Genomic DNA, 18,281 nt, shown 5'->3' on the forward strand with positions numbered 1-18,281 from the left:
TCTCCCTCTCCCTCCACCTCCTTCCTCTCTGGAGAGGGAAGGAGGTGGAGGGAGAGGGAGAGGGAAAGCGGAACAGGGAAACAGGGACAGGGAGAGACGGAGGGAGAGGGAGATAAGGAGGAGGGGGGGGGGAGGAAGAGACCTCTTTCCTTCTCCCTCTCCCCCCCTCCTCTCCATATCTCTCTCCCTCTCTTCCTCTCCCTTCCTCTCCCTCTCCCTCCATCTCTCCCTCTCCCTCTCTCCCTCTCCCTTGTCTCTGCCTTTCCATCTCTCCCTCTCTGGGAGGGAGTGAGGGAGATGGAGAGACGGAGGCAGCGGGAGAGTTGGAGGGAGAGGGAGAGGGAGGAGAAGGAGGGAGGGAGAGGGAGAGAGGGAGGGAGAGGGAGAGGGAGGAGAAGGAGGGAGGGAGAGGGAGAGAGGGAGGGAGAGGGAGAGAGGGAGAGGGAGGAGAGGGGGATAGAGGGAGGGAGGGAGAGAGGGATGGAGGGAGGGAGAGAGGGAGGGAGGGAGAGAGGGAGGGAGGGAGAGAGGGAGGGAGGGAGAGAGGGAGGGAGGGAGAGACGTCTTTCGCTCCCTCCCTCTATCCCTCTCTCCCTCTCCCCCCCTCCCTCTCCTGCTCTCTTTCCCTCTAGAGGGAAAGAGGTAGAGAGAGAGCGTGCGGAACAGGGAAACAGGGACAGGGAGAGAGGAAGGGAGAGAGGGAGAGGGAAGAGGGATGGGGGAGGCGGGAAGAGGGAGGGGGGAGGCGGGAGAGAGACGGGGGAGAGGGAGGAGGAGGGGAGAGGGAGAGGGATGGGGGAGAGCGAGGGGGAGACGGAGGTGGAGAGGGAGTTGGGAGAGGGACGGGGAGAGGGACGGGGAGGGGGAGAGGGAGGGGGAGAGGGAGGAGGGAGAGAGAGAAAGAGAGACGCAGAGGAAAGAGGGAGAGGGAAGAGAGAGAGGAAGGGAGAGAGGGAGAGGGAGGGTGAGAGGGTCGAGAGGAAGCAGGGAGAAAGGAGAGAAAGAACACACCATCTACATTTCTGTCAAATGACACCGGGGATCCTTACACAACCAGGAGAAAATAACACAGCGAGACTCTTTCTCAGCTGGAACTGGAACTGCAGATGGGGCCAAACACCACCAGGGTGGCCACACATGTCCAGCTGCCGCCCCAGCCCCCTGAGTCTGGTCACCAGGGCTCTGAGTGTTTGCTCCTGGGACCTGGGGTTCACCCTGTCACCCTGGAGGTCGGGCCTAGACAGCAGGGCCCCGGGCTGGACACATAGGGGGAAAAGCATCCCCACAGGACAGCTTGTGCGAGCCGATTCAGCTGCGAGATTCTAGAGGCCCGGGATCAGCCTGTGGCCCATGAAACCCAGGAGCCAGGAGGGTCTTGCATCGGGATTCCTGTCCGTTGGACTGTAACGTTTATGTAAGGAATCTTGGAAACAGTGGTAACAAGACTGAATTCGAACGAGCTTTAGGATATTATGGACCACTGCGAAGTGTGTGGGTTGCTAAAAACCCTCCCGGCTTCGCTCTTGTTGAAAATGAAGATCCCCGAGATGCAGCGGATGCTGTCTGAGAACTAGACGGGAGAACGCTCTGTGGCTGCCGAGTAAGAGTGGACCTGTCGAATGGGGAAAGGAGAAGTCGAAATCGTGGCCGCCTCCTTCTTGGGGTCGTCGCCCTCGAGATGATTATCGGAGGAGGAGTCCTCCCCCTCACCACAGATCTCCAAGACGGAGAAGCTTCTCCCGCAGCCGGAGCAGGTCCCTTTAGTAGATATAGGAGAAGAGAGAGATCACTGTCCCAGGAGAGAAATCGCAAGCCCTCCCGATCTTTCTCTAGGTCTCCTAGCCGATCCAGGTCAAATGAAAGGAAATAGCAGACCACTTTGCAAGAGGAGTGGTGCACAGGAAATAACTTCATTTGACAGGAGTATGTACAGAAAATTCAGGTTTCGTTTGAGACTTCCGAAGCTTGATGCACTTTTTAAATGTTTTAGCTGTTCACATTTGTTTGTCTCTTGGGACAGTGACACATAAAGGTGTCATTCTCTATGGTTTGAAATGGGTCATATGAGGCATGTAATATGAAGAATTGTTTCTTTACAATGTTCTCTTAAGCAAAATTGAATTTGCTTTGAATTTTTGGTCTTGCCTAGACTGATAATAAAACTCTAACTCCTGCCCACCTAAAGTGTGATGTTTATTATTATGGAAGCAACACTGGCAAACATTGAAAAGACTTTCTGTAGCTGGGATATGGTATGCAGCTGTAGTTAAGCAAGCAGTCTTTAAAACGTGTTGTGAACACAAGCCAGCAGGTAGAAATGAAAGCCGCACCCTTACCCTAGGTTAGAGGTTTAAGAATTCCACTAGTCTTCACACTGGACAAGAGGTTGTCCAGTGAGTTTAGAATCTAAGAATTTTCAAGGAAGTTAGTTTACCTTTGAGTTAGGTCATAAGTCCCCTCTGTGATTGCTGTACATGAATACATAGCTCTTTGTAATGTTTTTAGGAAGTTGAGATTATCAAGGTACCAGTGTCCTGCCAGATTAAGAGTATATTGTAGAGCTGAACTTTGAGTTACTGTGCAATATTTTTTTTCATGCTGTCATTTGTAATATGTTTTGTGAGAATCCTTGGGATTAAAGTTTTGGTTCCAAAAGGAACAAAGGAAAAAAAAAAAAGGATCCACCTGCCAATGCAGCAGACACTGGTTCGAGCCCTGGTCCGGGAAGATCCCATGTGCCGCAGATCAACTAAGCCGTGGGCCACAACTATTGAGCCTGCGCTCTAGATCCTGGGAGCCACAACTACTGAGCCCCCATGCCACAACTACAGAAGCCAACACATCTAGAGCCCGTGCTCCGAAACAAAAGAAGCCACTGTAATGAGAAGCACGTGCCCGCAACAAAGAGGAGCCCCTGCTCGCCGCAACTAGAGAAAGCCCGTGTGCAGCAACGAAGACCCAACGCAGCAAAAAAAAAAAAAAAAAAAAAGACTATACTGGCCAGGTGATCAAGGGTAAAATTGTTTGTCACAAGCCCCGTTGATGGTGTGTATCCTTGATGTGTGTATCCTTGATGGTGTGTATCCTTGATGATTGACCTGAGGAGAATGACATTTTTATCTGTGTTTGGATCTTCCGCCCCAAACCCCATAACTCCAGCCCAACCATAAGAAAAACATCAGAAAACCAACAGACAAAACAAATTGAGGGACAAAATACCTGACCAGTCCTCCTCAAAACTTTCAAGGTATCAAAACCCAGGGACGTCTGAGAAATGTCACAGCCCAGAGGAGACTGGGACAGAAAAAGGATGTTAGGGGAAAGCTAGAGAAATTCTAATGAAGTGTGGACTTTAGTTAATAATAACGTATCCATCTCGGTTCCTTAGTTGGATAAGCATGTCGTACTAACGTACTAAAGTACTAACGTGTTGGAAATAGGGGTACTGGGTCGGGGGGTCCACAGCACTCTGTACACTCTGTACAGATCTTTGCAACTTCTTTGTAACTCTAAGCTATTCTAAAATTAAGCAACTACTAAACAGAGATAAGAATGTTATTTCCCTGATTTGAACATGCCTGAGTTTGTTTTCATGGTCACATTTGTGCTATCTGGATGTGTCTTGGAATCAGTAGCAAAGGAGAGTTGCCAGCCCCTGGGAAGATGTGGCTGGTTTGCAGGTGGCTTGCTCTGGAGCTGAAGACCATGGTGGGAAGTCTGCAGCCTCGGGCTGCACTTAGAACCATGGGAGGGGATGGGCCAGCTCAGGGATGGAACCTATAAATAAAACTCTTTTTCTTTTCCATTATGGCTTATCACAGGATATTGAATATAGTTCCCTGTGCTAGACAGTAGGGCCTTGTAGCTTATCCATCCTATATTTAATAGTTTGCGTCTGCTAACCCCAAACTCCCAATCCAACCCTCCCTCACTCTTTCTCCCCCTTGGCGACCACAAGTCTGTTCTCTATGTCTGTGAGTCTGTTTTTGTTTCGTAGACAAGTTCATTTGTGTCATATTTTAGATTTCACATATAAGAGAGATCATATATGTGTCTTTCTCTTCTGACTTACTTCACTTAGTATGATAATCTCTAGGTCCATCCACGACGTTGCTGCAAATAGCATTATTTCATTCTTTTTATGGCTGAAGATATTCCATTGTATATACGTACCACATCTTCTTTATCCATTCATCCATCAGTGGACATTTAGGTAGCTTCCACATCTTGCCTATTATAAATAGTGATGCAATGAACATTGGGGTGCATGTATCTTTTCTTTCTTTCTTTTTCTTTCTTTCTTTCTCTCTTTCTTTCTTTATTTTTTTGTCACACAGCATGTGGGATCTTAGTTCCCTGGCCAGAGATGGAACCCATGCTCCCTGCACTGGAAGCACAGAGTCTTAACCACTAGACCACCAGGGAAATCCCAGGGGTGTATGTATATTTTTGAATTAGAGTTTTCTCCAGATCTATGCCCAGGAGTGGAATTGCGGGACCCTATGGCAGCTGTATCTGTTCTCTGCACGTCTCACGTCAACCACCTGCACTCCAATCCTTGCTCTCAATGTCGTCTTCGGGGAACCCAACCTGCGACAGGGACCTTGACAAGAAGAAATGGCTCAGGGAAAAGCTACCTGCACAGGGAGGAGATAGAGGCCATCGACCCTGGGGTGCGGCGGGGAGAGTGGGCACAGAGATTTGTCATCTCATCCCTGATACTCAGCCCTCCTGGCTGCTCCACTCTAGGTCACCTCGGGATACAGAGGTGACCCGGTTAGAGTCCCTGGCTGTGCAGGAATCTAGGGGCACCAGTGGGTCTGAATAATATTAGTGCAGGGTCTCCCCCATGGCACTGGGGTTATTTGGGGCGGGTCATTCTCTGCTGGGGGCCCCTGCTGGGCACTGTGTGGGGTTCAGCAGCATCCCTGTCCCCACCCATTTGATTCCAGGGGCCCCTCCCCCCCAGTTGTGACAACCACAGATTTTCCCCAGACATCACCGAAGAACTGGGTGAGGCGGAAGCAGGATGGCCCTGGGTGAGGACAGCTGTGTTGAAGCAACCAGCCTGGCTTAGGGCAAGGTCTGCCCCAATCCCGTCAGAGCCTGCGTTTAGAACTGCCCCTTCCCTCTCCCACCTCCCATGCCCTGCAGTGGTCTCCGAGACATCATCCCCATGTAATAAATCACACCACCTCAGTTTACTGTCCCCAGCACCTAGAAGAGTGTCTGCTATGTAGTAGATGCTTCATAAATACTTGCTGAATAAAGGAGTTGAATAAAGGGATGAGTGGATGAATGAATGAAGGTTACCATGGAAGGAGGGGGGAGATTCCCTTTCTGGCTCTCGGGGGTTGGGATATCAAGTGAAAGATCCATCCTAAATAGGCTGGCCAGCCTTCTGGGGTTCCCCAGAAATGAGGGTTTCCCCACAGTTCCAGCGCTCAAACCTGAGCGGTCCTGGGCAAACTGGGGGCGGGTGTTGGTCACCCTGTGTAAACACAGTAACAATTCCAACTGCAATAGCAATGGCCAAGGACCTCTACGGTCTTATTGACCAGGCACAGTTCTTTACCTGGCGAGGAAGGGTGGGCCAGGATTGGAATTCCGGTGATCCAGGGTGGGTGGGTGAGGGCACACCCCGGGCTTGTGTAGGGGAGTCCAGGAAGGTTCTGGAGGAAGTGACAGTGACACAGGAGGGAGGGAGGAGTCTAAGGAAGAACATCCCACACGACAAGGTGTGCCAATGGCCCTGGGCCCAAGGTCACACCTGACCAGGGCTTGCTTTTTTTCTTTTTTTCTGATTTACTTTTTCCCACATGGATATGCAATTGTCCTAATGCCATTTATTGAAAACTCCTTAATTTCCCCACTTTCTGTCATATCAAGTTCTCATCTATCTGTTTCTGGACCTTTATTCTCTACCATAGAGCTATACGTCCCATCCTTGCACCACTAGGGCTGTTTCATCACTATAACTTTATTTTTTATTCATTTATTTCTTTGGCCGTGCCGGGCGGCATGTGGGATCTTATTTCCCTGACCAGGGATCGAACCCTCACCCCTTGCAGTGGAAGCTCAGAGTCTTAATCGCTGGACCTCCAGGGAAGTCCCCAGGGCTTGCTTTGACATCCATCGAATGGTGGCGGGTGGGCACGGGGAGCAGCTGTCTGTGAGCCATCCTGTGTAGAAATGCAGGGTGGAGGGCAGGACAGCTGGAGCGGGAGGGGAAGAGGCGGGGGAGGGAGGGAGGGATGGCGGGCGGGCGAGAGACAGACAGAGAGTTTCCGGAGACACTAGCTCTGGCCTTGTCCTAGGGCATGAAAGCTGAAAATAGCTCCTAGTGCCGGGAGCCTTGGAGCCGGAGCCTGGGAGCCAGGGTGACTGGCTCTCCTCCCTGGTGTGTGTGTGCGGGGGGCGGGCCTCTGGACTTCTCAGGCTGGGAATGGCGTGCACGGAGCAGGGACGAAGCAGGGACCCTTCTCTCTGGGACCTCGCGGGCCATCCTTAGCTCACAAAGCTGAGCCACTCCTGGCCGTACGAGTGGGGGGCTTCCCTGTCCCCTGGATCACACCCCCTCACACACAACTTCCCCGTGTGTGCTCCCAGCAACCAAGAGAATCTGTTTTTAAAAGATTTGGGGGAGGGGGGTAAACATACAAACAAGAGCAGAATGGATACTTTTTCAGAATGGGAATGGCTCTGTGTAACCCCATCCCCAGGGTAACCAGAGTCCTGACCTCTAACACCCTTGACGAGTCAGCCTTGGTATGGGCTTGCAGACCCACGGAAGCTTCCTCATCCCCTCCTTCAGACCCCGTCTCTCCCTTGGCGTCTTTGTGAGAGGCACCGGGGGAAGTGGGACTGCTAGGCTGTACTGCTGCTAGAACTCCACCTGGGCTCCACCAGGCTCCAGCCCCCCGCCCTGTGCACCTCTCTGACTCTGAGGCACCTCAACTGGTAGGAGCGGCATCACCTTCCCTCCCGGGACCTGTGACACTTAAGGGAGACACAGAAAGGACAAGCGTTTGGTTCCCTGGCTGGCAAAGAGCAGGTGCTCGATTGTCATAAGTGTCCGTATCAGTGAGGGTTCTCCAGACAAACAGAATCCATAGGGGATGTGTGTATATACACACACACGTACATATGTACACGCATACAAAAATATACAGCTGTGTATATATACAGTACGCATACAGACATATACACATATAATATATACAATACGCAAATACATGTATACACACATATATATAATGCATAGTTTGTATGTATACAGTATGTATACACACATATACACATAATATATACAACAGACATACATGTACACTATACATACACACATATGAAATGCACAGTTTGTATATATACAGTATGTACACATACGTATAACATATGCAACATACACACCTAGGTACGTCTATATCATACATATATACACACATACAAAGATATTTAGGTGTGTATATATACAGTATACATACATACACATAATATATGCAATACATACACGTACATACATATAGACACACATATACACCTACATATAAAAGCATGTAGAATAAAAATATATATGTACTGCATATATAAATTCGTCGTATATATACATACACATAACATATATGATACATATATACAATGTATACACACACATACACACCTATTTGTAAATATGTGCATGTACATACACATATAAATACATACGCAAGTGTGTGTATATATATATATAGCATATACATACATATAATACCTATACAACATATACACATACAGGTATGCAGCATATATACACACCGATATATAAATATACACTGTATACATACATACATACGGTGTACATATACTGTACATATACACACCCATATATCAATATATACAGCATGTTCACCTTTATAATATGTATACTATATATATATACACATACATACATGTATACAATACATACACACAAATATATAGGCTTGTATGTACACTGTATATAGTACTTACACATATACTACAAATGCATGCACATATAAACATGTGTATACATATATATATGTGTATACACACATATACAAATTAATAGGCTTGTATATATTCAATATTTTTACATATATAGTTTCGTTTTAAGGAGTTGACTCATGTGACCGTGAGGCAGGCAAGTCAGGGCAGGACTCTGGGCTGGAGACACAGGGAAGAGCTGATGTCCCAAGTCCATTGGAGGAACACTTCCCTCTTTCTAGGGCACCTCATTTTTCTCTCCAGTCCTTCAACTGATGGACGAGGCCCACCCACGCCGCGGCATTGACAATCTCCTTTACGCAAAGTGGACCCATTTCAGTGTTAATCTCTTCTGAAAAATACCTTCCTGGCCACATCTGGAATAATGTTTGTGGTTGCCGAGGCCCCACGCAGTGCGCACATGAGATTAACCATCCCCGTGGCGATGATGACACTTTATTTTCTCCCTTGACCATTGTCACTACTATTCCAATTAAAATGGCAGTGCTATGAGGGCAGGGCATTTCCTTTTTTGCCAGTACTGAGCGTCCGCGGTCTGGTGCCTAGCATAGGCTAAATACACGGCATTTTTGTGAACAGAAGCCGGGATTCCACCTGTTATATTTAATAGGAATTATAGTCTTATTATTGGGGGGCGGGGGGGGAGTTGTGTCACACGTCGAGATCGGGAGTCGAACCCGCCACCGCTTGCCCTGAGAGGTTTTCCCGGGTCCCCACTTCGGGCCGGTGGGTGTGGCCAGGGGCAGCCGATGACGTGCGGACGTGCGTGCGGACGTGCGTGCGTGCGTGGTAGCGTGCGTGCGTGAGAGCGTGCGAGTCCATGAGGCGGGCCGCGCGCGCCGGGAGTGTTTCAGTCTGGCCCCCGGCTCATTGTGCTCGCCTCACGCCGGCCCGAGTTCGCAGCAGCGCTGGGGGCCCCGGGCCTGTGAGCACAAAGAGGGAGCCTGGGGCCGGACGGGAGCGCGGAGGCGGCAGCTGAGGCCCAGGCCAGGCCCCTCCCTTCAGCCTCCCGCCTGCCCGTCTGCCCCACCCCCGCCGGCGGCGCCGCGCCCCTCCCCCAATCGCCAGACTAGCGCGGTGCGGGGGCCGCGCGCGAAGACGTGAGGGAGAAGCTGGAGCTGAGGCTGGAGTCGCTCTTGGGGACCGAGCCCGCCGTCTGCCCGTGGCCGCTGCCGGTCTACGTAAGTGCCGCCCGTCCCCTCCTCCCGGACCCCCGCCCCTCTTCCCCCACGGCGCACGTTGAGCCCACCGAGAAACGGAGCGACTCGAGTCGCCAGACCCTCTTTGGAGCCCCCCTTCCCGCCCCGCTGTGTTTCTTCCGCGGTAGTTTCCAGCCCCCGCGCGCAGGGTGGGCAGAGGGGAGCCGGCGCCGGCCGGGGGGCACAGACGCGGCCGCGGGGACCCCGCGCTTCCGAGGAGCGCCTGAGCCGGTCTGCGGTTGGCTCTGCAGGGCTGGGGACCCCGGTGCCCCCGGGCCTGGACTGCCGGCGGGCTTGCCCTTCTGTACTTTAGGATCTGACATGTAGGGTTTCATTTTCCTGGTAGTTTATTCTTAGCGCTGTCAACGTGCTTAGTTTTTTTTTTTTTCAGGTCACCCTTTTCTCCCTCTCTCCAGTTTTTTCTGTGTTTCTATTTTGTTTTGTTTTAGTTACGCATTTTATCCCTCTGATCTTGAGTGGGTGGGCTGGCAGGACACTTGGAGAGGAGGCGTTCTGTCCCCTGACCTGGAGTGACCTTTGGAAAATGACAGGCCAGACGGAAATGTACACAGGCGTCCGGTGATTCCAGAAATGCAGGGTGTCCGGCTAGGTGGGCGCCCGGCCTCCCGTCCCCCGTGGCGGCGTGGTGCGCGTGTTCCTTGTCTCAGGGTTTACGCTTGGGCCCCGCCAGCCCACCTTCCGGAGGGAAAGCGCAGCGGGTGCCTTGGGCCGGCGCCTTTGGGGCGCCCTTTCGTGCGCTCGGCTTGCGGGGGACCATCCTCCAGGCGACCCGGCCTTCGCGCGGGCTCCGTGTGTGTCAGTGTGTGGAAAGTGTGTCGCGGCCGGGGTCGGGGTCGGGACGCTGGGACCGCCTGGGAGCCGATGTTGACTCCCGGGCCCCGGTTCTCCGCAGTTATCTGAGGTCCGAGGGTTTCCAGCCCGCCACCGCGCACTGGCGCTTTCTATTTTTTGCCCTTCCTGTGCCCGGAGGCGCGGCTGAGCCTGGGCTCTGGCTTTTCCGGTTGGGTAACTCCGGGTGGCCCTGGTGGGCGGCCTGAGCAGTGGGCAGGGCGGGGAGACATCCCAGGGGAGGGAAACTGAAAGTGGGGAGAACCTTCAGAAGTCCAGCTGATGCACTTGCCTCGCCTCCCCGCCCCTCTTACTGCACTTGTCATGCACGGGTTGGCTGGCCGGCGCATTTTTCAAAATGTAATCATTTGTTTATCCTTAGTAGCCGTGAAGCATAGTTCTGTGCACTTGTAGTGCACAGCTGTAGGAGTTTTGACAGATGATCGCCGTCAGGCGGCAGAGCAATCCTGTCATGCCATTTGCTGCCCTTTGGCGCCAGCGCGCCTCTAGCTTCTTGGCCTCTAATCTCCTCTCTGTCCCTAAGGTTTTGGCTTTTCCAGAAAGCCAGATAAACGGAACAACAGCATGTAGCTTTTTGATTCTGGCTGCTTTAGCTCAGCAAAACCTATGCGAGATTCATCCCGCGTTTGTTTTTTGTTGTTGTTGTTTTAAACATTGATTTAGTTAGTTATTTACTTGGCTGTGCTGGGTCTTAGTTGCGGCACATGGGATCTTCATTGGCGCGTGCAGTATGTTTTCGTTGCAGCGTGCGGGATCTAGTTCCCTGAGCAGGGATGGACCCCGGGCCCCCTGCATTGGGAGCACAAAGTCTTAGCCACTGGACCACCAGGGAAGTCCGTCATCCCTGTTGTTGCGGGTATGAGAAGCCACTCCTTTTTCTGGCTGTGTTGTATTCCATGTTCCGTTTGTCCATTTGCCTGCGGGTGGCAGGACTTGTGGGATGTTTCCAGTTTTGAGGGGATCAGGAATAAAGCTGCTGTAAACATCCCAGGGCAGGTTTCCATGTGAACTTGGGTTTTTACCTCACTTGAGAAAATGCTCAGGAGTGGGACTGGGATCTGTGCTAAGTGTATGTTTAACAACCCTTCTGCATCTTAGAAATTGGTATTTTTGAGTATTGGAAGAGTTTAGAAATGCACTGTGACCCAGCACCCAGGCACTTGAAACGAAGTTGAAAGTTCATCTGGAGATGGTCACGTTGTCCCCGTCTCTGTCTTTTATTCGAGGCAGAGCCTCCCTTGTAAGGAAGGCTTTGTGTGTCCAGGCCCTGGCAGGACCTGGCTTTCTAGTGGTGGGCGGTGCTGAAGTGGAGAGAGCGTCTTTCCCTTGCTGGCCGGACCTCGCTTGGCAGGGTGCGGGGTGTGCTGCCTGCCTGGCCGGGCGCTCTTTCTGCCGGTCAGCAGCCGTTCCTGGTGTGTCTGTCCTACTACCAGGCAGGCGGTCAGGGGCCCTAGTGAAGTGCTCAGCGAGCCGCAGCCTTCTCAAAGCTTTGCGGGTAATGTCTGCTACCCTCCCATTTCCCTGCTGAGGAATTTTGCTTTCTCATGGGAATTGAGGGGGCATTACTTTATAAGAATTCATATTTTGTGATGACTCGATGCTGAATACGTTAAGAAAATGGGCTCCTTCCAGAAGCTTAACTTCTTAGAAGGTCAGATTACTCGTGTGACCGCACGTTTGAAATGAGTGAGCTTGTTTGTTCATTGATTCATTCATTCTGCAAGCACCTCCTGGATATTTAGAGTGAGTGTTCCAGGGGGCGCGGAGGACAGTAGACAGTATTTTTTTTTTGATTTTTGAATTTAATTTAATTTATTTTTTTATACAGCACATTCTTATTAGTGATCAGTTTTATACACATCAGTGTATACATGTCAATCCGACTCGCCCAGTTCAGCACACCACCATCCCCACCCCACCCCACCCCCGTGGCTTTCCCCACTTGGTGTCCATACGTTTGTTCTCTACATCTGTGTCTCAACTTCTGCCCTGCAAACCGGTTCATCTGTACCATTTTTCTAAGTTCCACATACATGCATTAACGTATGATATTTGTTTTTCTCTTTCTGACTTACTTCACTCTGTATGACAGTCTCTAGATGCATCCACGTCTCAACAAATGACTCAATTTCGTTCCTTTTTATGGCTGAGTAATATTCCATTGTGTATATGTACCACCACTTCTTTTTCTATTCGTCTGTCGATGGGCATTTAGGTTGCTTCCATGACCTGGCTATTGTAAATAGTGCTGCAGTGAACATTGGGGTGCGTGTGTCTTTTTGAATTATGGTTTTCTCTGGGTATATGCCCAGTAGTGGGATTGCTGGATCATATGGTAATTCTATTTTTGGTTTTTTAAAGAACCTCCATACTGTTCTCCATAGTGGCTGTATCAGTTTACATTCCCACCAGCAGTGCAAGAGGGTTCCTTTTCTCCACGCCCTCACCAGCATTTGTTGTTTGTAGATTTTCTGATGATGCCCCTTCTAACTGGTGTGAGGTGATAACTCATTGTAGTTTTGATTTGCATTTCTCTAATAATTGGTGACGTTGAGCAGATTTTCACGTGCTTCTTGGCCATCTGTATGTCTTTAGAGAAATGGTTATTTAGGTCTTCTGCCCATTTTGGATTGGGTTGTTTGTTTCTTTTGTATTGAGTTGCGTGATGTGTTTATATATTTTGGAGATTAATCCTTTGTCCGTTGATTCGTTTGCAAATATTTTCTCCCATTCTGTGGGTGACAGTATTCTTATTCTCAAAACTTATGAACTGAGGACGGTAGGTGATCTATAAACACAGAAGTTCAGCTGAGGTGTAGTGCCCCGTATATGGGATCAGCTGAGGTCCCAGAGAGTGGGGCTGCCAGATTTGCCCTGGGGGAGGTATGCGTGGCTTCTCTGAGGAGGGGGCACCCGCAAGAGGAAGTGCAAACAGCCACAACCGCCTGTACGCGGAAATGTCCAGCCTCCAAGATGGGCTTTTGCGCAATTGACAAAAAGGAGGGCGGGGTGCAGGATGAGTTTTGTTCCTTCTGTGACTGAGAGTTCCCAGATATCTACTTATAGCTCACGGTGGCATTTCTAAAGCAGGATGGTCCTTTTGGTGGGAAAACCGGGTCTCAGCTCAGGAGGAAGCAGGTGGTATCTTTGGCTGCCTGATGGCAGGGCAGGAGCCAGCGAGGGCGTGCAGTGGTCCTTCCCCTCCGTGACTCACTGAGGCTGTGGGCGTGGAGTGGCCCCAGCGTGAGTGTCCCCGCCTGCTTCTGGCTTCCTCCTGAGAGCCCATGAGTCTCTGATGAATACCCGCTGAGCAGTCACGCCCTTCACTCCACAGTGGGTAGTAGCTGAAGTGGGCGGCTGAGTGAGCCATCCCTCCCCCTGACTCAGAAAACATTTTCTGATCTGACCTCTGCTGGTGTGAGTCCTGCCTAATCTGAGCTCAGATGGAAGGCAGGTTAACCCTTTGAGGACTTTCCGTGGGTGAAGTAGCCTCTTTAAAGAGGAAGGGATCACCGGGAAAAGCCTGGTATTCCGTATGCATGTGGCTGTTAGCTTTCATACTTTGGTCCCTAACATCCAAATGCCGCCTGTATGCTCTGTTCCTGGTGGGAGGAGACAGAGGCAGCCAGCCGGCCCTTTGGATATTCACTAGGCAGGAGGCTGCTGGGAGCTGCAGGGGACCCGCCCCCAGCCTTCTTCTAGGAGCTGTGTCCTTTTTTCCTTAATTAAATTAAACTTTTTATTTTGAGATTATCGTAGATTCTTGCACAGCCGTCAGAAATAGGTCTGACACATCCCACGTTCTCTTTACTCAGTTTCTCCTGATGGTGGCATCTTACAAAGCTACGCACTGATGTAATGATTTTATTGGCATTGATACAGTCAAGATACAGAGTGTTTGGTGTCCTTTTTGGATTCGGGGAGCTGTAGGGTGGGACTGGCTGTGTCTGCGCATCCCTGGGTCCCGGGCCCGGCGCACGTCTCCCAGGAAGCCCCTCTCCTCCCTCTTTCTTTCTGCCATGTCCTCCTCTCGTGGTCCTGGCACTCTTCCCCAGTACGTGCGCCTTCTCTCCCTGGCTGTGGGATGACAGTCCTGTTTCCTTCCTCCCACTCAGGGTGCTGCCTGGAGGCATCTTCTCTGTCCCCTCAAGCTGTCCCTGCCGTTCCCACCAGCCGGGTCTCCTGCCATGCCCGTGGCGTCGAGCAGTCCCAAGGGTATTAACAGAGGACATGCCGGGTGCCTGTCCACGGTCATCCGCAGCTCATGCATGGCTCTGTACTACCTCCCTCACCGCCCGCCTTTCTTGTTCCTTCCCAGACTCTCTCTCCCCACCCACGGCCACTGTCGCGGTGCCTAGCCCGGGGCTCTGTTCCTCGGCACCCCTGTTTCAGACCGGGCCCTCTTCCTGTCCAGGGCGCCTGGCAGGGCTGCCGAGTCACAGGTTCCCGTGAGCTGCAGTTGGGAGTTCGGAGGCTGTGTGCTTCACTGAGTATTGACCTTGGATGACGATGCCTCCTCATCTCTGAGGGGCTTCCGTTTGAATCCCCTTAGTTAGTCATGGGGTGCGCGGCCGATGTCGGGAAAGCGCATCAGACTCACAACAGGTGTACGGGCAGCCGGTGTGTGAGAGAGGTTACCTCTGAGAACGCTGGTCCTTTAAAAACCTGACGCGTCTTTTCCTGGGTGGGGAAGGGGTCTCTGCAGGCTGTGTGCCCGGGGGTCGGGGGGGGGGGAGGGGGGAAGGGACCACCACGGGGTGGTGCCCACTGGGATGGCGGGAGTCATGGGGCTTGGGGCAGGGAGATCTAGGGAAGGATTTGCACGTCCCGTGGTGGTGGTGGCTCACGTTTCCCCTGGTGTGCAGGTGGCTCCCTGGCGTCTGCTCTGTGCTCACCCTGCAGGCTGAGTGAGGCTCCCACTCAGCAGGTGCTGGGGCCGCAGGACACACTGGGCCCACACCTGGTCTGGGACAGACACCAGGTGAAGGGGCGGGAGAAGGGGAGGAGGAGCCGCGCTGGGTCTTGTGGGTTTTGTGTCTTTTTAAATAACAGCTTTGTCGAGATAGCATTCTCACACCACAGAACTCACACATATGAAGTGTACAATTTAATGGCTTTTACTATATTCACAGAGCTGTGCAGCCTTCACCTCTAATTCCAGAACATTCCATCAGCGCAAAGGGCCGGCAGTCCCCTGCTCTAGCCCCTGACACTCTGTGTTTGTGGATCTGCCTGTTCTGGACGTTTCCCATCAATGGAATCACACACTGTGTGTCCTTCTGTGTCTGGCTTCTCTCACTGAGCATCGTGTTCTCAGGGTCTGTCCACATTGTTGTGAGTGTCAGGGCTTCACCCCTTTGCATAGCTGAGTGATGCTCCCGTGTGCGTGGCCCAGGTCGTGGGGTCTTGAGGCCCCTGGAGAGGCGTTCGTTTGGCTTGGTCCTGGGGTGAGGTGACGCCAGTGGCACTGATACGGTGCTAACAGGATCCCTTGCTGGAGTGGGAGACAGTTGGAAGGCTGGGGGCGCGGCTCGCCTTGGCCTTTGAGACCGCTGGGTGGAGGCCGTGCTGCCGCTTGTCGCTCGGGTAGCGCGGGCGAGTCCCTCTCCAGCTGTGCCCCCTCGGAAGGGCTTCCTCCATCCCTGGGCTTTCCCTCCCTTGCAGTCACGGCCTCGGCCTCAGGCCGGACTGCTCTGTGGCAGTAAAGCATTTTCTTTGGTGAGGGCGAGAAAAGTTCTGGTGGTGAACTTTTGGTCGTCGCGTTCCCCCATCCCACCGGGGTCACTCCACGACGGCCCCTCCACGCACACGCCCGGCATCAGGCACTCAGCACTTGCAGCGGCTCCTTGGGTGGCTGGGCGGCCTGTTACAGGTGGGCTAGTTTGGATTGAAGCAACTGAAATGGTCTTGTCACCCCTGGAGCCCCCGTGGTGCCCCGTCCTCCTGTGGACACATCCACGCCCGTCCTGCAGAAGGACGGCTGCCCGGACAGCAGGACGTCCCAGCCGGTCCTGGCTCTGTGCAGACTGGCTTCCGTGAGCTGCGGACCCAGGCGTGGAGCTCAGGCTCAGGGTCAGGTCTGGAAACGCTCCCGCAGGTGGAGCGGTAGGTGAGGGGGCACACGAGCCACACGCATGCCCTCGTGGGAGCCAGGTGACGAGTCAGAAGGAGGAGGCGAGGTACGTTTTCATAGCATTATACATAACCGAGTATAGCCCAGACACGACGTTTTCAACGTGCCATTTAAAGAATTACTGAAGGGCAGTTTTACTTTGTGTGTGCGCGCGCACCCTGTCTTAGAAATCCGCGTGCATCTTGTGCTCACTGGAGTGGCACCAGCGCGCACCATTGCCCCTCGTCCAGGTGGCCAGGGGCCGCTGTGGGCACAGTGAGGCTCTAGACCCCTCTCCCTCGTGGCGGCTCCTTCCTTGGACCCTGGTCATCGGGGCCCCTGTGTGCACAGTGGGTCCTGCACACCCTGGTCAGGGCCGCGGGTCCACCGTGTCTGTGGCCCGGGAGCCACGGGCCCGCTCCCTCTTCTCTCTTCCTCCTCCAGCTGGACTTTGGCCTCATGCGGTCCCAGCAGCCCCTTCCTGTTTTCCCATGTTGACTGTTATTGCAGTGCCGGTCTCGCGGGCAGGGTTTTGCGACGCGGCTCAGTCCCGAGACCAGCCTGGTTTGTCAGCCTGGCCCTGTGGGGAGCGGGCCGGGTGCGCGGTGGGAGGAGAGCCTCCTTCCTGGTTCTCTCCTTTGCATCGCTTTACCAGGTGGTTCCCATCCTTGGCCTGCCTTGTCCTCAGGTACGGTCCTGGGACCAGGCAACACCCCCTTGCTGGGGGCCTGCGGACGTCCGGGGCTGACTGTGGACGAGACCCGTGTGATGCTCCACAGCCAGTCTATCTGCCACCCCCACCCCTGTGTGAAATGCACTCATTTTCAAGTGAAAACCTGTTCACTTCTTGAGTACTCAGGCCCACCGCAGGTGCTGACCCTCCCCCTCCCCCTTCACCCCATGCTCCCTCTCCCTGGTGAGTGGCTGCTCCCCAGCGGGGCTGCAGGCTGAGAGATGCTCCCCAGCGGGGCCGCAGGCTGAGAGGTGAGGCTGAGCGCCTTTGCTGGGCCTCGGGGCCCTCTGCTCACCCACTTGGCTTGCCTCCCAGACGGAGAGACTTCTGTGGATTTTCCACTCCTCCAGCCAGATCTCTGCTCTCAAAGCCTGGCCACTGGGAGAGGCAGAGAGACAGCCGGCGGACCACCCACCGTGTTCCACCTCCCCTGCCTTTGACTCCTCCCGCTGTGCTTCTCCACTTTGGGAAGTAGTGCGTGCATCCCACCCTGGCCGCTCTGTCCCACTTGCCTTGGCCCCCACCCCAGGGCTCCGGAGGTGTGCAGAGCCTCGGGGAAGAAGGCAGCGACCCCCAGCCCACAGGCAGTGCCCCCTGCAGCCTGCTGGGGAGTGGGGACCACGGGCAGAGTCCCAGGGTGCTACCCCTCAGCACCTGCTGGACACTCGTGCCCTCAGCAGACGGTGATAGAGCAAGAGTCCCTGCTTGCTTCAGGCCGGTGGTTCTCTGAGCAGGGCCCTGGGCCAGCAGCCTCCCCACCAGCCGGAACTGGTTAGGAATGCGGGTTCCTGGGGTCCAGACCTGCTGATTCTGAAACTTTGCGGGTGGGCCCCAGAACTGCATTCTGACCAGGGATTCTGATGCTCGTCCTGGTGTGATGCCCCTGCCTCGGAGGCCCCCTGGGTCCCGGCGTCTTCCTGCTGCAAGTGGGAAGAGGAGGACGGAGTCCACGTCTTATCTCCTCCCTAGTCTCTGCCCCCTGCCTCTCGCCGGGTCCTCCAGGGACGATGTCTCCAGATGTCGTGCCCCTGTCACCGTGAACCAGCCTGCGTGCTCAGGGGTGGGCTGTGCCCTGGCAGCGAGCACCCAGGAGGCCTCCTGTCCAGGCTCCTCACACCGGGCGCAGGGCCTGCGGGGACGAGCAGGGGCAGAGCCAGACCTGCGGGAGTCCGGGTGGAGTTCCTGTTCCCACACCTGTCCTCACAGTCAAGGACGAGGCAGGGGCCTGCCGAGTGGGACAGCCAGGCTCCCCAGCCCCGTGGGCGGCTCCCGCCCTCACCTGAGCTGGGCAGGGGCGGGGAGCAGACGGGACGGGCTTAGTGGCGGCTCAGGCCTGATGACAGCCCCCGGCTTGTGCACAGCG

The 18,281-nt window shown here is 53.6% G+C and overlaps 1 protein-coding gene and 1 pseudogene across 2 annotated transcripts in view; both read left to right on the top strand.

The window, feature by feature from the left end:
* The first annotated feature begins 1,354 nt into the window (after positions 1 to 1,354).
* On the top strand, positions 1,355 to 2,178 carry LOC307177126 (serine/arginine-rich splicing factor 3-like; annotated as a pseudogene). The gene has a single exon. The product of its transcript is annotated as a serine/arginine-rich splicing factor 3-like (transcript).
* Positions 2,179 to 8,824: 6,646 nt separating this feature from the next.
* LOC307177185 (uncharacterized protein) overlaps positions 8,825 to 18,281 on the top strand; it is a gene marked incomplete at its 5' end in the record, with an annotated part of 38,697 nt that continues 29,240 nt past the window's right edge. The window contains 2 exons of the mRNA XM_079904085.1: positions 8,825 to 8,929; positions 9,078 to 9,185. Of these exons, the coding sequence (XP_079760211.1) occupies positions 8,825 to 8,929; positions 9,078 to 9,185 (213 nt within the window). The remainder of the gene's footprint in view (positions 8,930 to 9,077; positions 9,186 to 18,281) is intronic.

Source organism: Stenella coeruleoalba, assembly GCF_951394435.1.
Source record: "Stenella coeruleoalba genome assembly, chromosome: 1".
Classification (NCBI taxonomy): domain Eukaryota; kingdom Metazoa; phylum Chordata; class Mammalia; order Artiodactyla; family Delphinidae; genus Stenella; species Stenella coeruleoalba.